At 38.9% G+C, this 26,378-nt stretch overlaps 1 protein-coding gene across 3 annotated transcripts in view; it reads left to right on the top strand.

Annotated features, from left to right (window-relative positions):
• Nucleotides 1–2,370: 2,370 nt before the first annotated feature.
• Nucleotides 2,371–26,378, top strand: part of CCDC169 (coiled-coil domain containing 169) — a 72,435-nt gene continuing 48,427 nt past the window's right edge. For 2 of the 3 annotated variants that reach the window (XR_010115963.1, XM_055245230.2), the window contains exons 1-4: nt 2,374–2,597; nt 4,354–4,433; nt 16,752–16,862; nt 16,945–16,985. Coding sequence is in view for 2 of the 3 variants with exons in the window: in XM_055245230.2 (XP_055101205.2) it covers nt 2,515–2,597; nt 4,354–4,433; nt 16,752–16,862; nt 16,945–16,985 (315 nt within the window). In the remaining variant the exon portion in view is untranslated. Of the gene's footprint in view, nt 2,598–4,353; nt 4,434–16,751; nt 16,863–16,944; nt 16,986–26,378 lie in introns of all 3 variants that reach the window. The other variant, XM_055245229.2, reaches the window with a different exon arrangement.

Here is a 26,378-nt window from a genome sequence, read left to right as displayed (position 1 = left end):
GCACTTAGACATACAGTTTAGAAGATATTATAAGGTCTGGAAAACTTTGTAATTTTGAGTTGGTCTGGTGATAATTTCCAGGCCGCCTCCCTGTAACTGGTTCCAGAAATAAAAACTCTCTTCCTCCCCAGTTCATCTACATGTTGTTACTGGGTCACAAGAAATATCAGCCTAACCCTCAGTTTGGTCTGGGAACACCCTGCGCAGCTCTCCAATATCTGCCCTGCAAAGTCTAGCTGCCTTGTTCTCCCTACTCTTAGAGAAACTCCGTTTCCTCAACTTAGGGCAAGCACCAGCCTCTGCCTGTTTTCTCCCTTTCTGCTCTGTACCCTGGCAGGCCCAGGCCAATTTGGGAGCTTGCCTCATTTGTGTCTCATCTCTTGGTGATCATTGTCCCTTATTGCCTGATGTTCAATGCCTTGAAAACCATTGTTTCTTTTTTTGTTCCTCTTAGTTTTTTAGTTGTTTCAGGCAGGAGGGTAAATTCAGTTCCTTTATCTCTGCCAGAAACACAAATCTGTGGTTTCTGTAGTTGTTGACAAACCTGTTTTCTGCTTGCCTTTGCTCTTAATTTCCCACAGTGAGATCCTGCTAACAGATCTTTTTAAGAAATCCTTTTTAAGAAAGCTGGGTGCAGTGGCTCATGCCTGTAATCCCAGCACTTTGGGAGGCAGAGGTGGGTGGATCACAAGGTCAGGAGTTCAAGACCAGCATGAGCAATATGGTGAAAACCCGTTCTACTAAAAATACACAAAAAAATTTAGCCGGGCATGGTGGTGCATGCCTGTAGTCCCAGCTACTTTGGGAGGCTGAGGCAGGAGAATCGCTTTAACACAGGAGGCAGAGTTTGCAGTAAGCTGAGATTGTGCCACTGCACTCCAGCCTGGGAGACAGATGAGACTCCGTCTCAAAAAAGAAATCCTCTGTACATTTGGATTTGTCAACAGATAATCTAGTCCTTTTCACTTCATTCTATTCTGTTTACTTGGTTGTGAGTTGCCCTTTCAGACTTAACAGCTAGACAAAATTTTGATAAGCATACCTCCTATATGAGGGTAATTCACAAAAACAGAACCAATAGGGAGTGTGCGTATAAAAGATTTATTATAAGGAATTTGCCCATACAATTATGAAGGCTGAGAAGTCTCAGGGTCTGCAGTTGACAAGCTGGAGATGCAGGCAAACATGTGTAGTCCCAGTCTGAGCCCAAGGCTGGAAAAGTATTCCAGCTCAAGCTGTTTGGCTGTAGGAGCTCCCTCTTACTCCTGGGAGGTCAGCCTTTTTGTTCTATTCCGTCTTCAGTCGATTGGCTGAGGCCCACCCACATTGGGGAAGACAATGTACTATACTCAGTCTACCAATTGAAATGTTAATCTCATCCAGAAACTCAGTTGGAAAACTATTTATGTATTCACAACACTTCTGACACCAAATTGTGTTTTCCACACCAATCAATTATCCCATTCTCACTAAAACCTTGGTCTCCACAACCCCTTTATTTTCTAAAGACAGTCCTAAGTCAGTAACTTTTCAACCAATTGCCAATCAGAAAATCTTTGAATCTAGCTGTGTCCTGGAAGCCACCCCCTGTCCATCCCTTCCAATTGCCCTGCCTTTCCCGATGGAACCAGTGTATATCTTAACATGTATTATTTGATTGATGTCCCATGTCTCCCTAAAATGTATAGAACTAAGCTGTACCCTGACCACCTTGGGCACGTGTTCTCAGAATCTCCTGAGGGTTGTCACCAGCCATTGGTCACTCATTTGGCTCAGAATAAACCTCTTCAAATATTTTACAGAGTTTGTCTCTTTTTGTCAAGGAAACACAGATGTATCAAGGGTGGGATGCAAACTTTGTGATTAAAAATATAATGAAATTTCAAGTTGCAGTAAACAGCTCTGAGGTGTGTTCATGAACAGCACACTGATGCAAAACAATAATCTGGAGGGTTAGCAGTCTTCCCGAGTTCAGGAGGTACCTTTTTAAGACCAGTTCCTCCCGCTCCGACACTGCCAAATCAGCGATTCTGGTGCTTGTTCAACTGAAGCAAAGAAGGGCGCAGCTACTCTTGGATCCAGCATTTCCCTAACAGGGGCTAAGAGTGAAGCCGACTTTGCCGCCCGGGGCAATGTTTAGGAAAGCAACCAAAGCCAGCAGGAGGGAAGAAAAAGGAGAGGGATATTCTTGGCCCCCTGACACTCCGATGTGTAGCCGGAGCACGTCTAACCCCAGCGTCTTGAGCGAGGAGTGTCCCTAGAGCTGTTCTCCAGGGTCGCTCCACCGGACAGAGTAAGTTTCTTCTCCAGTCTCCCCGGCTGCCCTCGCCCCACCCCCTGCCGCCTGCGGGCATCGCTTTATGACGTCACCACGTGCCTCTGTGGGCAGGCGCTGGAGGTGCGACCCGGGGGGCGGTTGAGGTTCACCGCCTCGTGCTGTACTGGCTTCTGGGTGGCCCTTAATGTCTCTGAGGTGCTGAGGGGAAAGACGCGGGAGGTCTCTAGCCTGACACTATGGAGGAAGAGAGAAGCTACAACTTCGACGGTGTGAGCACCAACCGCCTGAAACAGCAGTTGCTGGAGGAAATCCGCAAGAAGTGAGTCGCGGGGCGGCGCGGTGTGGGGTCCCGTCCACGCCCCCCGAGCCTTCACCTGCGGAGTCTCAGGGCCGAAGCCGCTGAGGATGCTGTGAGACCGGCGCCATGATTAACCGCTGGGCACTTCGGTCTGGGTTCCGAAAGGGTTCCATGCGAAAGATTCACGTGCCTCTTTGACTAAGCCTTTGGTATTGTAAGTAGGCAGCTTTCGGGGTAGGACGTGCTGCCCTTAAGGATCCAATCATATGGCGTGTATTTTGCTCATATACTGTAACGCCAAAAGTTGTGTTTGGTTTTGATGTCTCCATAAATCCAGGTTTTCTGCTTAAAATTCCAAAGATTTTATTTAGTTATACGGGTTTTTTTTTTCTTTCATCCCTTTAAGGGGAACTTCATAAAATGACATTTAGTAAAACTGTTACTCCTCCTTTATGTTTTTTAAAAACAGTATTCCTACTTCGTGTTAAATTTTTGAAACATTTAAAGTATTTTTTGGACATACTCCCAACTCCATCCACAAGTCCCGTGAGAATTGGACTCTGCTTTGTGCCTAGATAGGGTTCTGGGTTTTCCTCTATTGTAGCTCCAGTCACAGTATTTTAATTGCCTATTTCTTGTTTTGCTACCAAGCTACACGCTTTCTGAGGACAGGTTCTGTGTATTCTGAGGAAGTGGAGAATAAGAGCAAGTACTTGAGGACAGTCCTGCATAAATGCAAACCCCATCTCTTGTCACTCAGTAATTATGCAATCTTAGACAAGTTAATGAACCTCTTTAATCCTTAGTTTTCTCAGCTCTAAGACTGGCATACAAATAGTCCATCTCATACCTCCTGCAGTTGTTCCCAGGTTGGAATGAAATGCACTATAAATAACTTAGCATTGGCTTGTATACGCATCCAGTGGAACTTTGCTGCCGCTATTGCTACTTTTCTGTTCACTGTTCACTGAATTCTTCCGTATTTAATACAATGCCTTGAACATAATAGGCACTCAAAAATATTTATTGAATAAATGGCCCTGTCATATGATAATATTCTATTTACTGATGTTCTAAATAGCTAACCTTTTAAATTAGTGTTTGTTTTTTCTCTGTTTCAGTTTGTCAGCTGTTATGTATTGCCCTAGGTATGCCTTTCTGTAATAATGTGCAGTGCCTAATTTGCTTGGTTCTGAAAAACCAGATAACTAACTTCTTTAGGATGATATTTAAGTTAAAAATAAAGGATTTCCAAGGGCCAGGCGTGGTGGCTCACGCCTGTAATCCCAGCACTTTGGGAGGCCGAGGCTGGGCGGATCACAAGGTTAGGAGTTCGAGACCAGCCTAGCCAATATGGTGAAACCCCGTCTCTACTAAAAATACAAAAAAATTAGCAGGGCTTGGTGGCACATGCCTGTAATCCCAGCTACTCAGGAGGCTGAGGCAGGAGAATTGCTTGAACCCGGGAGGCGGAGGTTGCAGTGAGCCGAGATTGCACCACTGCACTCCAATCTGGGTGACAGAGCGAGATTCTGTCTCAAAAAAATAAATAAAAGATTTCCAATTGTTGCCTGGGGGTCTTTGAGCTTTAGTGCATATTTGAGTCCTAGAACTAATTGGAAGCCTTCCTTTGCCTGAGTTTTATTTGTTAACCAGTCCTTCAGTAAATGAAGTGCCATAGTAAATTGTTCCTGAAGTAGTAGTGGGTTACTATGCATTATTTTTCTTATGTTATTTTTAATTGAATTATAATCAACAAAAATATTTTAAATAACAGGGATGCAGTGCAACTCTCAATATTTGAACTAAGACACAAGATTACGGAACTGGAAGCCAAACTCAATACTGACAATGAAGGTATATAAGTAAATACTTATATTTGTGACTCCTGTATAATTATTGTTCATTTTACCAGGATATCTATGGTGCATTAAATTCCATATATTGAATAATAGTACCAACGTTTCAGTATTGTTTTTTGGCCACATTAATAGTAGTTTATAATAGAGGCTTTAAAACTGATACTTCAGAATATCAAACCTATTACTATTTAATTATTTTTCTACCTTTCACGTTCAAAATGTTCATTAATTAGCAAAACCTTTGTTACATGACATCAATATATTATTTCTTTATTAAATAAATACCACCAGTTTTCTGTTCACCTCAAGTTACACTCTTTATATCTTAACTTCTAGATTTGGGATATGTTTAAAATCCGTATATGGGTTTTAGCTATTGCTGTTGGAAGAATGTGTGTTTGGTGTGGAGGATGTTGTGTACATACACACTCATATATCCTTAAAATTTGTAATGTTTGCAAGATATGACCCTGCCATATGTCAACACTTTAAATGGAAGACCTTTGTTTTCCCTGTTCTAAAGAGGTTCATTGACTATTGGGAGAAAGTATCAAACCACAATATGGATATGAGAAGTCGTATAAGTGCTACGTAAGGATAAATGAAAACTTAGGGAAGGGAAACCTAACAGAATTCAGGTGAGTTAATAAAGACAGGCTTTCCAGAACAGGCATTGCTTGAACTGAATGCTAAAGAACAGGAGGAGTTTATTAGGGTTATCAGGGTGGGTATTTATAAGGGAGGAGACCACCTCTCATATTGTCTTATGCCCAATTTCTGCCTCCAAAGAAAGAAGAAATAAAAACTAAAAGGCAGAAATGAAATCCACAGGCAGACAGCCCAGCACCACACCCTGGGACTGGTAGTTAAAGATTGACCCCCGACCTAATCGGTTATGTTATCTATAGATTACAGACATTGTATGGAAAAGCACTATGAAAATCCCTGTCCTGTTCTGTTCCGCTCTAATTACCGGTGCATGCAGCCCCCAGTCACATACCCCCTGCTTGCTCAATCAGTCTCAACCCTCTCACGCAGACCCCCTTAGAGTTCTACGCCCTTAAGAGGGACAGGAATTGCTTACTTGGGGAGCTTGGTTTTTTGAGACGTGAGTCTTGCCGATGCTCCCGGCCGAAAAAGCCTTTCCTTCTTTAACGGTGTCTGAGGGGTTTTGTCCGTGGCTCGTCTTGCTACATTTATACTCTTCCTCAACTGGGGAGCCATGAACAAAAAGGATTAGTGGCCATATGGGAAATAAAATGCCACTTTCTGTAAGTACCCAATGCTTCGTTAAAGCTTGGTTGCAGAATACTACTTTGTCCCAAGGCTGAAGTAGCTTCCTTTATCTCCATATCTATATCTTAGATGTAACTCAGTCTCTGGGGGCAGGCTCTAAATGTACTTATCAAATAGCTGCGTTGGCAGGGTAGCTGGAACTTCCTCATGTACCCAGTTACAGGAAAAACAGAAGGCATGCTCACAGGTACACATGCAATAACTATGCCCACTAGTAAAATGTGGCTCAACAAGTTGTAGCAGTTCTCAAAAGAAGGAGCTAGTACGTGGGTATAAAGAGAAAACGTCAGAATGATAGAAGAGAAAGTTCTTTCCTTAGTGGGCCAAAAGTAAGGCCTAAGGTGAAGGGCAGAAACATTTACTCCTTTAAAGCCAGGGACTGTGTCAGGTGAGGTAGTTATTATTATCCCCACATATGGAAGAATGAAATTCAGGAATTCAAATAACTTATAAGGTAATATAGCCAGGGAGTGGCAGAGCCGTGACTTGATCCTAGATCATCTATTTACCATGCCTTCAGTAAATGATAATACAACTGCCATCTACCACATCACACTCAAAACACTTCTGCTTGTCTTTTGCTACATAGCAAATCACCCTATAATTTAGGAGCTTAAAACAACAAACTATCTCTTATAATTCTGTGGACTAACTGGGTTGGTTCACCTGGATGGTTCTTGATTGGGGTCTCTTGTTTTGTTGCAGTCAGGTATACTGAAGATTCAAGTGAGCTGGTCATTCCATGATGACTCATTCACATGGCTAACATCTGACACTGGCTTTTGACTGGAAGCTCAGCTAGGGCTGCCTGTCAGAAATGCCTCTTGTACCTTTTTCTTCTCACAGCATGGTGGTTAGATTCCAAGAGGATGTATCCCAAGAGCAATCATTCCAAAAGACATAAGTAGAGACTGCCAGGCCAGTCAAGGGCTACTCCCAGAACTGGCACGGGGGTATATCCACTGTATTCTGTTGGTCATAATAGTCACAGATTCAAGGGACTGGAGAGGTAGACTGCTTTTAAGGTCACATTACAGAGCAACACATGGGATGGGATATATTATTGGCAGTCATCTTTGGAAAATACAGTCTGCCATAGGACCATTAAACATAAAGCCATTTGGGGAATATACTAAGTAATTGATAAAAATGGAACATAGGTCATAATGAGAATTCATTAGGAGATGAGATTAAAGTTTATGAAGGAGATAAATCAAGAAGATTGCATGATGCTAATGAATTTACATTTATCCTGAAGGCAGTGGGGCAATATTAAAGGTGTTTTAAAGGGAATTTATTATTGGAAATATGTGCACATGTGACAAATAGGGGTACATTCACTGTTCAGATAATTTTTTCACCCTTTCTGCTTTCTTCTCAAACCTCTACTACCTCTCCACTCAATCACACTCTCAGGTAATGAGCTTACCCTCCTCTTTCAAAGAAAAAAGAGAAGCAATCAGAAGAGGACTTCTACATGTTTCTACCAACAGAGCTACCCATCTGCCTGCACCCTTACACAGCCTCTTCCCTCTTGTTTCTATGAATGATCTGTCCTTATTCTTGTCTCAGGTTATCTCCTCCCTTTGTGCAGTAGATCCTACCTACTTGCACCTACTCAAGGATATCACTCTAGTGATGGCCCTCTCTTCCCTACACTGTCTGTTTTCCCTGCTCTCTTGGATCATTCCCAACAGCAGACCAACATGCTGAATTTATTTTATCTAAACAACAAATGATAGGCTTATTTTGGCCCCACTTTTCTTCTTCAGCTAGCATCCCCCGTCCCTGCCCCATTTACAGCAAAAGCCTTCAAAAGAGTAGTTTTTATTTTTACTCTGTCATCTGCTTATTGTTTGATCTTGCTTGTCACCGGATTAATTTTTAGGCAGGCGGTAAACACAGCCAACTCCAAAGAGCTTTATATTCTCAAAGTCACCTCTTGAAGCCTTTTAGGATTCATAGGAAACTATACGTAGAAAATTTGGTTTTATGTTTTAATTTGAATTTCACAACAAAGTTTAGTAATAAGAAAATGGTAAAGAAAATGTTCAGGTGACTTTTTTAAGCAAGAAGAATTATTATTTGTGTAGAGCTTTAAGTACGTTTTTTTAAAAAATTGAAACCTCACAACTACCTTTTGAAAATAATATCATTACCTCTGTTTTATAGATTGAAAAATGGAGGCCGGGTGTGGCACTTCACACCTGTAATCCCAGCACTTTGGGAGGCCGAGGCAGGCAGATCACCTGAGGTCAGGAGTTCGAGACCAGCCTGGCCAACATGGTGAAACGTGTCTGTACTAAAAATAACAAAAGAAAAATTAGCCAGGTGTGGTGGTGGGTGCCTGTAATCCCAGCTACTCTGGAGTCTGAGGCAGGAGAATCGATTGAACCGGGAGGTAGAGGTTGCAGTGAGCAAAGATTGCACCATTGCACTCCAGCCTGGATGATAAGAACGAGACTCCATCCAAAAAAAAAAAAAAATGAAGACTTATTGACAACACACAAATTTACGTCTTCATCCTGGATTTCTCCTTTGAGTCTTTTATAAGCTGGTTTCTATGCCCAAATACCTTTGGCTAGTGGGTAATATATTAATAAATCCAATATATTTTTTTAAATCACCTCGGTAAATGCTAAAATTTTAAAAATAAAATTCCATTTGTTTTTCTTATTTCAAAACAAGGAAAAGAATACTTCTATTTATCTCAAACTAGCATAATACTTAACTATGAAATAGTAGAGAAATTTCCATTCTTGGGGGAAAAAATACCAAAGCTGCCTGCTGCCATTACTAAAATGCAATATAGTTTTGAAAGTTCTAATTAAGCAATAAAATATGAAATAGAAATGAGTTATAGTGATTAGAGAGGAAGTGATACAATTATAAAGATTAGTATATTAATAAAGAATTAGAAAATGGTTGGATACAATAATGAAATAAATGTTTATTTAAAAAAACAAATGCCAGCAATAACCAGTTAGAAAATAGGGTTTTTAAATGATCCCACCCACAATTCCAACCGAAATCATAAAAGATCTGACAATATTCCTGACAAGAAATATGAGGACCCATATGAAGAGATAACAGAAGACTATAACTATAAAGGAATAACTGTTGAGTCCAAATTCTTACTTATTTAACATAAGAAATTTCATACAGGAAACCCTAGAATAAAATGAATTTGAGAAAGCTTTGCAGCATTAACACGTTTGCTGAGCTTCTGAGAGACTTTGTTAGTAAGTGAAACATAACAGTGTGTGTCTTATTGCTACAAAGAGTCTGTCTTGTCATCTTATGTGATCTGTATTTTAATGTTAATGCTGGTCATTTGTGCCTAAACTCCAAAGTGGGGGAAGGTATAGTGTGGCATGTCCAACCCTCCACTTCTCATAATGGCCTGAACTAGTTTTTCAGGTTTCTTTGGGATTCCCTTTGGCCAAGAGGTGGATACATTCAATCTGTTGGGGGGGTTTAGGATTTTTTTTTTTTTTTTTAGTTTATATTCCCCCTTTTTTGGTCAAGGTATGCAGAGGTAGTATCCATAGCTAAGCTTTTATTAACTTAAGTTCTGGGGTGGTGTGGCTACTTGCCCCTGGTCCATCATGCCTCTCAGTGGGACCCCTATTGCCAAGGAACTTAGAGTCAAAGACTTACATCCAATTAAACGTTTTAGGCCAGATGGGAGTGGAGGTGAGCAGGTATTCAGTAATCTTTAAAACCCCTTTAGGCAACATAAAAGTCAAAAACCAAAAGTCAAAAAATAAGGTTATAAAGTTGAATTATCTATAAATTCTCTGCATTGAGATACTGTAATCTTGACTTGTAGCAATTAGCTGTACAAAACACAAGCATATTGTTCAGCTGTTTAGGCATCTGTGTGTCTGTCCTTGATTTGGAGGGTCTTAATTAATTTTATCCCTCAAAATCTGGCCCTTACAATGACACACTTCTGCGATAGCCCCTGGGCCTGGAGGGATTGAATAGTTTCAAATTCTGGAGGTAAAAAAAAATGTAAAGTATTAGCAGTGTTTCAAACAAAAAGGTCATAAGCCCTGCCTAGTTCTGACAGTTACAGGAAAGGAAACTTATAGGTAGCTAAACATTTAAATTATTTAGTATCAATTTAGGCACTAAATTTAAACATTTAAATTATTTAGTATCAGTTTATTTATTTAGGCACAGAATACATTATATTATTTTTAGATAGAGGCAAAATTATTAAGTGAATCTTAATTTTTTTGTGGTACAGGCGTGTCCCTGTGTCTCATGAAAGTAGTTTACTATGATTGTCATCTTTGCCCAGATCTAAAAATGGGGCTTCGGTTAACTTAGATTTGCTGTCAGATACTGGCAGGAGTCACTGCCTTCTTTAGATGAGATATGTGTACCCAGGAGTCAAAGCCCTGTAACTTCATAGCACAAGGATTAGTTAGTAGCACCTGATAAGGACCTTTTTAAGGGGCTGGAGGTGGTGACACTGGAGTCCATGACTTGACTGGAAGCTGTAGAAAGATTCTATAACCTTGCAGTGATTAACTTTTATAGCTTTGATAAACACCAGTAATAAGCCAGAGACTTAATTTTGGTTTCAATTTTGAAGATGTTTCTCAAAAATGTTAAAGAGCTCAAAATATTTGATTAAAACAGATCCACAGGTCATTGTAAACCAATAGTTACTAATTTAACCAAAATGATCACTGAAAGACTTAAAGGAAATACAGAAGGTTACATGCATGTAACAACTTTCAGCCTTTTAGGTCTCAGTTTTTCTAAGCAGTTAAAAATCTAATAAAGACAACATATGAATTATTTTGATAAAAAGTAAAATGTTGTTTCTTACGCCAGTTACTAGAAAGGCAAAGAAAAACCTGCAGCGTGACTACTTTTCCTTATAGGAAGCCTATTTAGACAACCTGGAAGTTAAACCTGATGAAAAATGTTCTTGAATTTAATCAGACACAGGAAGAATGTGTTCAGTGTTATAAGTATAGCAGAGGAATACATAGGTCTTAGTAACTGCATGAGAAGTTTCTTGATTACATTGAAAAATTTAAACTATCAAGAAAGCCAAGAGTACGGAATCAAATTATACTAAAGGAAAATATTGCTTTTCTAGACCTTTAAGATAAAACATTTTAGCATCAGGCCACAACAATGGAACCAGAGGAAAAAAGTTACAGAAGCTAATTTAAAAGCTGAAGGAGAGAGCTGTCATCTCAGACCCTCTCAGAGGGAGAAAAAGCTGAAAGCAGTGAGACAGCAAAAGTTGAACTTCTGAGATATGATTCTGAGAAGTTTTTAAAAGAAACAGGTTCTAAAATTTTAAAAATCTATTGTAATTTTATTAAGAGAAAAGTAATACCTTAAGAAAACCTTGTTTTAAGATAGGGTATCAATCTTAGAAAGACTATTAAAAATAATTCCCTTTTAATTATAGCCAACTTAATATATAAAATAGCTTTTGTAATTTTCCTTTTATGAACCTTATCATAACTTACATAGACCATTTATTACATGCTTGTACTTTCTGACTTGTCCTAAAATTTTCTGTTTTCTGAATAACTAGCCATTTTATTTTAGGATAAGAATTTACTATATAAAATCTTTCTCATGTAAAATTGTATGCTTGTTTTATAACTTTTTTATTATAAATACATTTTTGTATCCACAACTTTCTTTATATCTCTCTCCCCTACTCACTGATTCTTTTTTACCTTCTTTTAGAAATAACTTTTAAATAACCTATCAATTACTTAAATTACTCTTTTTTAAAAAATGAGAACACAGCTTGCAGAATTATATATTAGAATTCTTAGTAACCTTAAATTTTAGTGAAAACTTAGGAAGCAAGAAATCCTGCACTGTTTATCAGATGTTAGCATTTTCTGGATGAAACCATTCTACAATTTTAGAAATATGTTTTCCCATATCATAATCTTTTCTTAATTGGAAATGTCCCAGAAATCAAATTATTATCTATTGGATTGGAGCATCTATTACTTAATTCAAAATAACTTTAAGATTTTAAATTACACAAAAAGTCCACTTACAAGCATTTATCTCATTTACATGTATTCACTTTTTCCATTTCTTAATAGTTTATCTAGGTTACTTCTGAAAACAGATATTACACAAAACTAATCATTATTTAAAGTTATTTCCAGGCAGGGCACGGTGGCTCACGCCTGTAATCCCAGCACTTTGGGAGGCCGCGGTGGGTGGATCATGAGGTCAGAAGATCGAGACCATCGTGGTGGCTAACATGGTTAAACCCTGTCTCTACTAAAAAAAATACAGAAAAATTAGCCAGGCATGGTGGTGGGCGCCTGTAGTCCCAGCTACTCGGAGAGGCTGAGGCAGGAGAATGGTGTGAACCTGGGAGGCGGAGCTTGCAGTGAGCCGAGATTGCGCCACTGCACTCCAGCCTGGGCTACGGAGCGAGACTCCATCTAAAAAACAAAAAATTAAAAATAAATAATAAAGTTATTTCCCTATTAACCATTTTTTTTTTTTTTCTTTGAGACAGAGTCTCGCTCTGTCACCCAGGCTGGAGTGCAGTGGCGCAATCTCGGCTCACTGCAAGCTCCGCCTCCCAGGTTCACACCATTCTCCTGCCTCAGCCTCTCCGAGTAGCTGGGACTACAGGCGCCCGCCACCACGCCCGGCTAATTTTTTGTATTTTTTTAGTAGAGACGGGGTTTCACAGTGGTCTCGATCTCCTGACCTCGTGATCCGCCCGCCTCAGCCTCCCAAAGTGCTGGGATTACAATCGTGAGCCACCGCGCCCGGCCCCCTATTAACCATTTTTAAAAACTGAACACTAAATGGTGAGCACCTAATTAAGAACCTTAAAATTAAATGTATTTGCTGATGACTCTGAAGATTTAGCTGTTTCATTGAACTAACAAGCTAGTCTTATTTGTCAAAAAAAAAATACACAAAGATTATTCTGTTTTTGGTTGAGTTTAAAGTCTTAGAACCTTTATATCAACCCTTGACACCTTTGTATACACACTGATACAAATATAAAACCACTTAGACAAAAATGTATGTGGACAATTCTGAAGACATTTCTATTTTTATCAATAATTTTAAAACCAGTTTCATTTATGAAAAATTCACATGCACTTGAAAAGCATTTGGACTTAATTTTTGAGTACTCATTTACTTATAAGCCAGTTTGATAGCATGCTAGACACAACACAGAACATAATACATGAATATTACATAAATATATCTAAACATGTATACATACATGTACAAAGAAATAACCAATAGCTTTTACCTTGGAACTCCAGCCATGAGACAGCATTACAAACTCACAGACCTACAAAAGATAGCTGGCTTCAAGTTCTTTTTCTGACAAAATTGGTACCTGTTCATATGGCCAAACTTCGTTTGCCCTAATAGGTAATCCAAAGAAATCTGTGAACCAAAATTTTGGGTAAAGGAGTCTCTATGGCAATTTTTTAAACCCCTTTTACCCTTGTTTTTTTTATTTTCAGTTTCAAACAACTTTCCAGTGTTTACATTCTAGTTAGATCATAAATGAGTCTTAGCACCAGCAGCTTAGTAACAGCAGATTTAAAGCAGGCAGAAAAGAGGGGAAGATAGCTTTAGAAGACTCTACTTTATAGCTTCAGGTTATTGAGTTCTAAATTTTTCTTGCTGTAATTTGCCCGTCAGTTTAAAATGTACACAAAAATGCACCATATGTAATCAGATGGAGTCCCAAAAAGGATGACAATTCAGGGGCCAGGATGTTGAAAATTGTTTTTCCTCTTCAGTACTGGTTTCCTGGTTTGAACAGGAAAAGAGAAAAAGGAGTGGAGAGGAGAAAGGAGGTCAAGTTTTATGGGCAGGAAGAGGAAAGAGAAAAGAAGGAAGGGAAGTTTATGAGCCTTCCAGCCACTGCACAGTACCCCTACCTCTCTTGTTTATCTCCTCTTAGGGAGAGCCTCAGCACCCTAGACCTGAAGGGTGCGGGATGAATCCCTCCCATTTCCTCAAGTCACCAGTCAAGGTAAACTGTTTCCAGCCAGAGGGAGCTATGGGTGGTTTTGGCTGAGAAGAGTAGGGCTGTAGATGGCTTCTGAGATAATCAGGATGATGAAGTTGGAAAAAAGGGGAAAGAGAGAGAGAGAGAAAGAGATCAGGGTGCACAAAGATCTCACATACCGACAAACAGGTGGTGTGCCTCCAAACAAAATCCCTGGTTAAGGGGCTGTGTAGACTCCCAAATCCCTCATTTCAGTTTCAAATGGCTCCCCCAGGCAACTGAGTCAGAACTGAGCAAAGGCCCAAGGGTGCAGCAAATACAAACAAAACCAATGCATAAAACGCTCATATAGTGTCACTGGCAGCGAAGTCTAAATAAAGCAGAGCCCCAGCGACACCCCAAAAGAGGTAGAGGGTGGTTGGGTACAGATTAGTACTCTGACTAATGCACCTAATTCCAAAGTTTGTCAACTTCTCCAGAGGTCACTTCTTTGCACCAGTGAAGCATTGAAGGTAGCAGACATCATAGCAGGAAGAAAAGAGAGGATCCCTAAGACAAAAGATTCTTGGCAGCTGCTGAGAAATTCCCTAATATCCTAGCCATGGGTCAGCTAGCCATCAGCAACTAGTATTCACAGGTGGCCCTATGCCCCATCTGATAGAAACCAGACTGGCAGGCTCAGGCCCTGGAGCATACAGCACTCACCATATGGGACACTAAAATTGTAACCAGCAATTGTAAGTGCTGATTGCATAGTTCAATTAACAAAAGCGAGGTCTGATAGAGAGAAAGTGACTTCATTGACCAAAACTAATAATGGACAAGTGGCCAGATGCCCATCCAAAATAACCATGTCCAATTTCTAGGGAAAAGGCAGGGGGCTTATAAAGGGAAACTTAATATGGGAGGCATGCAGGAGTTGTGCTGGTTACAAGGTCTGTGTGTCTTGTTTTGGTGTCTATCTTGGGTCTTTTGTGTTGTCCCATGTTGATGCTGGGGTTAATAAAGTCACTTTCTGCCAGACCTTGCTCTTATTAATTGGACTCTGTAAGTGGCGAGTAGCTGGATTCCATTTGGTTATGATTGTATGCTAATAGGTCTATCTATCTGTCTATCTATCTATCTATCTATCTATCTATGTTTTTTTTTTTTTTGAGAAAAATTTTTATTTTTTTGAAATGCAGACTCGCTATGTCACCCAGATTAGAGTGCAGTGGCGTGATCTCAGCTCACTGCAACCTCCATCTCCTGGGTTCAAGCAATTCTCCTGCCTCAGCCTCCTGAGTAGCTGGGATTATGGGCACCTGCCACCATGCCCGGCTAATTTTTGGATCTTTGTTAGAGACGGGGTTTCACCACATTGGCCAGGCTAGTCTTGAACTCCTGACCTCAAGTGATCCGCCAGCCTCAGCCTCCCAAAACGGTGGGATTACAGGTGTGAGCCACCGTGCCTGGTTGGCTTGTCTACATTTGATAATCTAAATTTGATGATTGACTTAAAAGTCAATAATATTTTAAAATAAAATGGTGTCAAAATTTATAAACTGTACTCAGATGTGCCAAAAACAAATTGCATTTTTAATTTTTTGGTAACCATTCTCATCTTGCTCTGAAGCATCCGTTACCATGGTAGGAAAGGGGATACCATGACAAAGGGAGACTTTAGGTAGCAAGTTATAAAGATGATTCCATACAGTTGAGCTCTACTGTATCTTTTGGGTAAATGTTTAGTCTTTTCAGGGCTTCTCCTTTCTTCTTGTTCCTTTCCAAAGCTTTTGGGTTAATGACTTTCAGTTTCAGTATGGGAGGGTGTTCCAGCCCCTTTGGTAGACCGCATTTGCATAGAGATGAGGGTGTAAGGGAGACCTGTGTCAGGGGTGAGGAGGTTGGTAGTGGTATGTGCTAATACTCTTTCTCCTGAACTCTTCCACCAACTGTTACGTAGCAGTAGTTATTTCAGACATGTGAATATCATTTAAAGTTGAAAAAGAAGCCATCTTTTGGCCCTCTACAAAGCCTGACTTTAAAGACTCGAAAAAGTTAGCTTTGGGCTTTGAATCTGAACAAAGACCTTTTAATTTTAGGCTGTATTCTTCTTTTTCCCCAGACATAAGAAAAGTGCTTTGACTTTAATAACTAAAGGGGTTTAGTGAAAGAAAACTGCTTAAGGTTAAGAGAAAATGCCTGAGAAGATAACTAAATGTACATTGTTCCTTCAGCTTAGCAGTTAAGAGGATATGATTTCAAAGGTAGATAAACCTGGATTAAAAACCCGGTTCCCTTATTTATTAGCTCTGTCATCTTAAGAATGTTATTTGACTGACATCTTTGAGCCTTGGTTTCCTCATCTTTGTAAAATAGGTAACTACATTTCTAAAATGAGGATTAAATTAGTTAATGTATGTAAAGCATTGTGTGCTTTACACACAGCAGACACAGAAGTGATAGTTATCAAGCAGACTTCAGAATTGCTTTCAAAGGAAAAAAATGAACATGACATTGGATAGGTTAGTAATGTTTAGGATATTTTATATACATATAAACATATATAAAATATATAAATATATATTTCAAGTTTCCTTGGAACTTGAAATATTCATATATATTTATGGATAGATATATGAAATATCATATGTGAAATATATGAGTATTATATATGTGGGTATTTCAAGTTCCAAGGAAAGAAACATGTCCTGATATTCCCTCTAATTGAATGCATTGTAAGGATGCACAAGAAGTAAAAGAAAAAAGGGAGTGGGAAGTAGGGAAGAAGAGGAATTGCAGTAGTTGTGATAAGGTTTGGCTGTGTGGTAGCCTGAGTGTGGGTCTAATTCTTGCAATCTGGAAAATCTTACTAACAGAAATACAGACTTAATAATTATTTCCTTCTAGTTGATCTGTATTGCCAATGAAGTCAAATATAGTAATAGAGTAAGATCAAGCTCATCATGTTATTTTAATGAATAAATGAGAGGTGGTGGGGTGATCTTGTTTCCCCCTGTTTTTACTCAGGTAATGAATGGAAAACCCGTTATGAGACACAACTTGAATTAAATGATCAACTAGAAAAGCAAATTGTTTATCTCAAGGAGAAGATGGAAAAAATCCGTGGAAACTCTTCAGGTACAAAACCAATCATATGTACGTTTTATAATTTGAGTTAAAACTGATAAAACATTAAGTGCTCATATTTGATTTATTGTAGATAGACTATCTTCTATTCGTGTCTATGAACAAATGCCAGTGGTGAGTAGAAATGTGATTAAACACAAAGAATAATTGAAGGAAATTATGTCTATTTTTTCCAGACATATTTCAAACAGAAATTTGAAGACTAGGGCAAGGTCCAAATAAACTATTTTGTTCAAGGGACCTGTTTGAAGTAACAACAAATAATTTTTGAGTAGCTATATGTGGAGCACTAAGTTGCCAGCTATATTCACAGGTGTCCTGAAGAGCAGAGCATGTATGGATATTGCTTTTTGAATCACTGCCAACCTTCAGAGAAAGATATAGACAAATACTGTGTTTTTGCTAATAATGAATTGAGGAGAAATAAGTCTTTTTGCACACTTGTTATTTTCAACCCAGACATGCCTTTATTTCCATATCTTGGAAAGTCAGGAATTTTTCTTTTTTAATTCGAAAAATTGTGTTTTCCCATGTGCTGTCATAGAGTTGTATCGCCCTCTTGTGGCATTTAGAAGTAGTTGCTAGGGCTGTGTTAAGCTTAGTGCCTTTTCTTAATTGCAGGTAGAATTTTATTACTACCTACTGGATATAAAATATTCTATCTACTGGCTTCTTGATAACTGAGGCTCAGTCCTAGCTCAAGAGAGTGGATATCACCACCCTTGTGGAGAGTAGCAACAAGTGCTGGTATGACTTGGTAAAATACCTTAGGGCATATCTAAGGAGCATTTAATTGGTTTTCTGACTACTACCTGAGACTCTGGAACATATTCATGTTGGAAAAAATACATTTATTTCTTCAAACTGCAGATTTGCTCATGAGTAGCAAAAGGATGGGCACTCGTTGTTGACTAGTATATGTGTAATATTTTATATGTTATTTGACAAAAATATATAAAATGTTTTCTTTAAAATAGATCATTAAAGTGGACTTCATTTTAATATAATTTTATCTCTCTTTTATTGTGGTAAGTATACATAATGTAAAATTTACCATTCAGCATTTTTTTGTTTTTTTGAGGGAGGGTCTCACTCTGTCACCCAGGCTGGAGTGTAGTGGTTCAATCTTGGGTCACTACAGCCTTTGCCTGCTGAGCTCAAGCAATCCTCTCACCTCAGCCTCCTGAATAGCTAGGACTACAGCCTCATGCCACCATGCCTGGCTAATTATTGTATTTTTAGTAGAGACGAGGTTTCACCATGTGTCCCAGGCTGGTCTCGAACTGCTGAGCTCAAGCAATCCACTTGCCTTGCCTCCCAAAGTGCTGGGATGACAGGTGTGAGTCACCACACCCCACCTGTTTCAGCCATTTTGAAATGTAAAGTTTGGTGTGATTTTAATATTTTAGAAAAAATTATTCACATAAGTGAGAGTGAAGCTTTAGTCTTTGTTCTGATATTAGGTTGGTGCCTCCAACTTTTTTTTTTCTTGAGGTTCACTTTTCTCCTCTGAAGGTAAGATAGATTATATTATCTTCTAAGTGTCTTTCAGTGGGGTAATTTATTAAAATTTTATTTTAGCATGATGTATCAGTTAAGGGTTGCATCTGGCAGAATGTAAGAGAAAGGTTTAAACAAGTAAAGTTTTTTTTCTCTTTTCTTTTTTTTCCTCATGTGACAGAAAGTATGAGGTTTGCAGTCCAGGGGTGGTGCAGTGGCTGTATAATGCCTTCAGGAATCCAGGCTTCCCCTAAGTTTCTACTCTGCCATCCATTTGTGAGTGGCTTTTGTCCTCGTGTTTAAAGATGGCTGCTTCACCTTCTCAGCAGCTTCACATTATCATTCAAAGAAAGAAGTAGGTGAAGGAGAAATGGTAAAGGTGAAAGCCAGTCAGGTCTACTTCCCTTCAAAGAGCTTTGTAAGATGCTGCACCCAGTAATTCCCCTTGACATTTCATTGGGAGTTAGAACTGTATCATATGGGCACCTTCGCGTGCATGACAGGCTAGGAAATACAGTGTTTTACTGAATATACAGGAAGAAGAGAAGAGTGGATTGTGAGCGTACAGTTCGCTGTATCTGCCACACACAAAGTCATTTAAAGTGAAGGCATTTCATTTTATGTATTCATTCAATTCGTTGATACATATTCATTCAACATGTATTCAGTTGATATTATTTGGAAAATAAAAGGCAAAGAAAAAGAATATCATAAAATCAAACATGTCCACTGTAGACAGTTCTGTTTTTAGTAATTTTTGTATGCATACATATTGATTAAAAAGAACAACCAAATAAATAAGTCAGCCAACAAACAAAGTGAAAAAGGATTACAGCTAGTTTTTATTGTTGTTTAAAATATAATTATAACCTTACTGCATGGACAGTTTTGAATCCTATGCTAATCAGGGTAATTAAGTCAATTATTTCATATGTTATGTTCTCTTCGTGTGCATTTTTCAAGGATATATTATGTTCCATTGTGTTGGAATGTGAATGTTCAATCACTTTTCCCTATAACTGGGTATTGTAGGTTGTTTCTGGTTTTAATTTTGAGTTAAAACCCACAGAGTGTATTATGGCAAACAAACTCCATATTCTAGTATTTATAAATCTTCAGCTCTGTGTCCCTTTTTGACTTTAAATGTTTTAATGAAAACAATTTATAGAGTTGAGATCCTTTTTGTTCTCCTCCCTGTCTTCTTTTTCTTTCCTTTTCATAGGCAAGGACTACCATGAATTTGGTGTATATTATTTCAGTTTATTTCTAATATCTCTACATGTTGTATGTATAAAAATGCATATAAAAAGTATCATACTGTGCATATCATTCTTTTACTCATTATTTAATTCCATTCATGTTAATAAAGATCTAGTAAATTTTATCAGTTGTATAGTATTTCATTATATGTGTATATCCTTAGTATATTTGTTAGACTATTTACGTACATCATGAATTTTTCAAAATCTCCCTATGACAAGCATTGCCACCGTGAATATCTTTATATGTGTCTTTCAGTGCAAAGTGTTCCTCTAGGATTAGCAAACTTTTCTGTAGATGGATAAATAGTAAATATTTTCACCATTGCAGCTGTATGATCTCTGATCTTTGTTGTAGCTGTTCAACCCTGCTGCTGTAGTATAAAGGGAGCCATAGACAATACCTAATTGGTGGGCTGTATTCTAAAAAATCTTGGTTTACAAAAACAGGCAGAAGCTGAATTTGACCTTTAAGCTATAGTTTGCCAGCCCCTGCTTTAAGGCAGTGATCCATAAACTTTGGTAGGTTATGGAATCACCTAGGGCACTTCATAAAAATACAAAGGCCAAGTCCTATCCTTCAACCCACTTGCCACCTCTATATTTTTATTAACTCTTCAGGTAATTCTAATAAAAAGTTTGAGAACCACTGCTTCAATTATACATGTTCTTAGAAGTGGAATTTTAAAATCATAAGATAGGTAGATTTTCAAATTATTATAAAGTATTTCTGGGTCAGTCTGTCTAAAGACACCCCAGCCCTACAGTTAGTTCAGTATGTCTGGAATAAATAAGAGGGATGATGAGCGATGAAGCTGGAAATAATATGCAGGGGCTAAATAATAAAGGGTTTGGTATTCATGTTAGGGAGTGTGAATTTTTTTATATATGATAAGAAGCTATTGAAATATTTTATATAGAGATTGAAAGATCCTCCCACCCCCACCCCAACCACCATGAAGAAGGATTCCTCAGGGTGGGTTAGAATTGAATCAGAGAAACCAGTTAGGATGCTTTTGTCGTAGTCTAGGTAAGGGAAGGTGGGTTTGTTTTAGCTTGGGCAGTATTATATGGGGATGGAGCAGAGGAGACAGATTAAAGATCTATTTAGGAATGAGGATTTCATGAATACTTAGATATTGGGTGAGACTGCAAGAGAATTTAATGACAATTGAGAGTTTTGGCTTGAATAACTTCATGGATTACAATGAACAGGATAATAGACATTGAAACTAGTTAGGATGTTACGAAATGGTAAGTTTAGTTTTGTTTGTGTGTATTACACAGGTGATAGTGGTTTGGAAGCAACTGAAAATAGTTTTGGATTATGGAAAGTTGCTTCTCTGAAAATAGAGATCACCAAGTCATAAGTGTCACATGAAGTCATGAAACTACAAGGGATTGCTCGGGAAAAATATGCAGTCTGAAAAATAGGAATTGAGGTTGAAACCCTGGGGAATGCTGACATTTGAAGTGTTAGGAGGCAATTTAGGGAATATTATTGAGAAGGAAAAATATTGAGAAAGGACGAGGGGGACAACTGGAAGAATGGTATCACAGAAGTTAAGAAGGGGAAGGCTTTATGAATGTTCAGCGAAAGAATGTTCTAGAAACTTCTGCTGTAGGAGAGGATAAAACACATTGTCCAGAGTTCAGGCAAATTATTCAAAAGCAAAGAAAGAAGTGCCAATTAGAGGCTAGGATGTTAGGAGAAAATGTGATGTGGTGTGTAGTGGAAGAGTGGGGGTGAGAAAGTGTACTGAGTATAACCTATTTTCCCTAGAAACGTAGGTTTTGGAATCAGACCATCATGGCTGAAATTCAGACTATGGGACACTGAGGAAGTTACTTCATCTCTCTGAGGCTTAATTTCCTCATCTGTAAAATTGAGTTAATTAAACTCTCATGCAGGGTTACTGTGAAGATTGTTAGAGATAGATAAAACAAATAGCATAGTGCCTGACATAGTAAGCTCTGTGTTAGTTCCTGTTCTATTTTCCCTTGATAAAGGAAAAGTACTGTTTTATTAAAACAAGTCTGTTTTGAAATTAACCCCAATCAACTTGGAAGGGATAAGCATAAGGCCCAAAGATGTGCAATCTGTTTTCACTTATTAAGCTGTGCTGTTATGTAAGTTGTGAATCTTCTGAATCTTTTGGTACCTTCTCAAAACTATAATAGAATTCATTAGATATTTAACACCTTTTTTTTTTTTTTTTGAGTCGGAGTCTTGCTCTGTTGCCCAGGCTGGAGTGCAATGGCACGATCTCGGGTCACTGCAACCTCTGCCTCCTGGGTTCAAGTGATTCTCCTGCCTCAGCCTCCTGAGTAGCTGGGATTACAGGTGCCTGCCACCACGCCCAGCCAATTTTTGTATTTTTAGTAGAGACGGGGTTTTGCCATGTTGGCCAGGCTGAACTCCTGACCTCAGGTGATCTGCCTGCCTCAGCTTCCCATTACAGGTGTGAGCCACCTCACCCGGCTGATATTTAACCCTCTTAACAAAAAGTGCAGAACCTTTACTTCCCTTGAGCTAGTTGGGTGTACATTTTCTAGTCTCTAACATGTGCATTCACCAAAAAGGGACTTAATGCCTACCTGAAATTCCTTCCAAGAATTTCCAAGTATGTTCAGCAAAGACCTGTAGCCATAGTAATATATATAAAAGGTATATTCTTTTTTAATTTTAATGTTTAAGTTCTGGAGTACATGTGCAGGATGTGCAGATTTGTTACATAGGTAAACGTGTGCCATGGTGGTTTGCTGCACCTGTCAACCCATCACCTAGGTATTAAGTCCAGCATGCATTAGCTATTTGTCCTAATGCTCTCCACTCCCCCCACCATACCCCCTGACAGGCCCCAGTGTGTGTTGTTCCCCTCTCTGTGTCCATGTGTTCTCAATGTTCAGGCCCCACATATAAGTGAGAACATGGGGTGTTTGGTTTTCTGTTCCTGCATTAGTTTACTGAGGGAAATGGCTTTCAGCTCCATCCATGTCCCTGCAAAGGATATGATCTCTTTCCTTTTTATGGCTGCATATTATTCCATGGTGTATATGTACCACATTTTCTTTGTCCAATCTATCATTGATGGGCATTTGGGTTGATTCCATGTCTTTGCTATTGTGAATAGTGCTGCTTAATGTATACTTTTATATACATTATGTATGTGTATAAAAGTATACGTTCTGAGGATTTCCCCAGAAATTTGGTAGGTGTAGAGTAAGGCCTGGACATTTGTATTTTTTTGGCAGACATCACAATAGGCTCTATTACAGAGCACAACTTGAGATCAACAGATATAGGGGATCTATATCCCTCAGAGAAAGATGTGCAATACAGCCTTGCTTGTGATAAGTTACTGTAATGGCTCTTATCAACAAGCCCCACCATATCCCTGCAGTCAATTGTATTGCAAAGTGGACGTCCTATTCCTTGACTCATTCAGAGTCATAAAAGTGATGACCCCTATCTTTCTCTTTCTCTAGTTTTCCTATCAATACCCTCCCACTTGTCCTCCACTACACCCAGGCAGCTTGGATCCTTCAGGGAAATCTCTCACCAGTGCATATGCTTTGTCAGTCAGATGGATCCTGTTCCTAAAGCTAACAAGACTAGCTGGTGGTGGAAAGAATGGGGGAGAAGGTGTAGAAACAGAGAAACATTATTTAGGAAAATACTTAATCTCATCTCAAACATTCTCTGGAAGACTCTTGATCAATTTATAGAAAACCAATTCACAGGAAGCCAATTTGCCGAAATCCAAATCCTTGAATATGTTCTAATGAATATGATTTTATTTAGTAACATTTTAAGAAATGTTTGCTGAAAACCCAAAACTTACAGAAATCGTTTAGCATTTAGTATTATTATTGAAAATATTCTTAGAAAAAGAGTATATTTCAGGTTATAAGTTCACATATATGAATGATTTTCCTTAAAGTGAATTTTTAGTAAGTTTGGAATCGTAGGTAGATTGGTCTCCCTGCAAATTAATCCTTTGATGAATTGGCTTTTTCAAATATTAATCTTTGGCTGTTTGTCTATATTCCCTTCTGACATATGTTTCAGCTTGCCATAGGACAAACAGGAGAAGAACATATTACAAAAGCAAGAGAAGCCTGAAGAAAGATGGTTTTAAGTCATAGTTCTTTTAAACCATCGGGCCATTGTTTTTATCACACACCTGGCTTTTCAGAGAAGCAAGACTCTCCCCTCTATTATTCTCTGTTGTGGTCCATGTCATGTCCCACTCTCTGACTTCAAGTCTTATTACTCATTGACCTACTTATCTTTTCTTCATCCTGATGCCCCACACCATTTTCCTGACTGTGATACTAATTTCTTTATCATGATTCAGATTCTTCTTTTAGCTGTGCTGCCTGATGGACATACAGCCCTATTTGGGTCTTCCTGGGACCCATTACCTCACTGTACACCCAATTAGTCGTGCTCCCACTGGGCTCACTCTGGTAGTTTATGCCTTTTGAAAATTCTTAGAAATGTTGTTTTTAATGCCTGATAACCAGTCATTAAAATTAGTGATCCTAGAGCACTATTGACACGTGTAAGTATATATTTTTAAAGTATCGAGGTTATTAAAATACTATAATCTCTGAGACTGCTTCCTGAGGTGTTCTGTGAACAGCCCTCACTGGGTTTGTGTTCTCTCCAAGATCAGAATGGGCAATTGATAGGTACACAGATTCAAATCACAGAGAGAAAAGTTCGTTTAAACAGATTTTATATGCAAAGCTAGTAACAGTGCTGTCCACAAGGGGGCATTTGGTATTTCAGTATGTAGAAGGCTGTGTTCTTTCATTGTTGCCGTTGCTTGTATTGAAAAGTACTATATACGTAGGAGCTGTGCTTAACTACATTGTATTCTCCTGTTTTTTCTTTTGTAAGCGTTCAGTAGAGTGATTTTTTTTTTACTTTTGTTTTTTTGTGTTTGTTAGCAATTATTGGTTTAAAAAATAATATGCAGGCCGGGCGCGGTGGCTCACGCCTGTAATCCCAGCACTTTGGGAGGCCGAGGCGGGTGGATCACGAGGTCAGGAGATCGCGACCATCCTGGCTAACACGGTGAAACCCCGTCTCTACTAAAAATACAAAAAATTAGCCGGGCGTGGTGGCGGGCGCCTGTAGTCCCAGCTGGTCGGGAGGCTGAGGCAGGAGAATGGCGTGAACCCGGCGGGCGGAGCCTGCAGTGAGCAGAGATCGCCCCACTGCACTCCAGCCTGGGCGACAGGGAGACTCTGTCTCAAAAAAAAAAAGAAAGAAAAATATGCAGCTAATGGAATTTTCTTTCTGCTTTGGATAGAGGTGAGGGACTTTTTTAAAAACCTAAGTATACTTTATTTCAGGTGTGTAAACTGTCTTGAAATTTCTTATTCTTACCCTGTTGTTTCAATCTACTCTTGGAAAATGACCTTTAAAAAGCAAATTAAAACAAGATCGTAGGTGAAATATGTTATTGCTTGGAATGCTAAGAAGTTATTAGTGTCAGAAACAAAACAAAACAGCTCTTTTATGATAATAGGAGAATTAGCTTTATGTATGTGATTTTCGTTTGTGTTAATATCTAGTAGAATTTTCAGTTTAACTGTGGCGTTGCTTTGTCTTTCCAGGCTGCAGTTTTCTAGTATATTACCATTGATTTATATAATCAGATAAAAGCAGCTCCTTGGGAAGATCAAGAACATTAAGTTATGAGTAGTCCAGTGAATTGGAAGTGATGGAATGAGAGTCTGTTCTTCTGTTTTAAAGATATCTAGTTCATTTTGGAGTCAGTAAAATAAGAGGGAAGCTTAAAGTTATTGTAGTACAATTTTATACTTTTCGGGGATCTCTGGTATGTATATTTATAAATGGATAATTACAAATATCTTCTTGTTAATGGTCCAGGTTACTTCATGATTGCTGTAGTTTTTGCAAAGTCTATAATGTGTTTTTGTCGTCTCCCCAGGATAATTTATTTTTATGCTGGCCTTATTCCCATGAGATTACCGCAATGAAACATCCTAACTTCCTGAGTTATAGTATAATTTGAAAGCATAGTATGTCTAAAACGCAACTCATAGGAAGCAGGTACAGAGGAGAGTGAAGTGGGTTATTCTGGGAATTCTGGGCCACACCAGCTGTAACTGTGTGAGGGGTCAATGCTGAGGCTAACTGCAGAAGAGAAAATACTTTGTGTCTCTCTGTTGAGCCTGGAGAGAATGAACACGCACAGAGCTGGGTGACAAAGTCATGTGTTAAAGGCTGGAAGAAGAAACCAAGGTGTTAAAGCTTAAAGATAATAGTGAAGAAAGAACGAAGGACAAGGCACGAAGACCACAACTGCTATGAAGCTGCTTCTTTTTTTTTTTTTGAGACGGAGTCTCGCTCTGTCACCCAGGTTGGAGTGCAGTGGCGCGATCTCGGCTCACTGCAAGCTCCGCCTCCCGGGTTCACGCCATTCTCCTGCCTCAGCCTCTCCGAGTAGCTGGGACTACAGGTGCCCGCCACCATGCCCGGCTAATTTTTTGTATTTTTAGTAGAGACGAGGTTTCACTGTGGTCTCGATCTCCTGACCTCGGGATCCGCCCGCCTCGGCCTCCCAGAGTGCTGGGATTACAAGCGTGAGCCACCGCGCCCGGCCAAGCTGCTTCTTAATACATTTTCCACATGGTGCCTATAAAGCTTTATAAATTAGTACATTACAAAAAAAATTTTAAATAAAAACATTGATGGAATTTCTAACTC

This window comes from Symphalangus syndactylus, chromosome 15, assembly GCF_028878055.3.
Source record: "Symphalangus syndactylus isolate Jambi chromosome 15, NHGRI_mSymSyn1-v2.1_pri, whole genome shotgun sequence".
In the NCBI taxonomy this organism is placed as follows: Eukaryota; Metazoa; Chordata; class Mammalia; order Primates; family Hylobatidae; genus Symphalangus; species Symphalangus syndactylus.
Note: the sequence above shows the minus strand (reverse complement) of the source record. Positions and strands in the feature narration are given on the sequence as shown.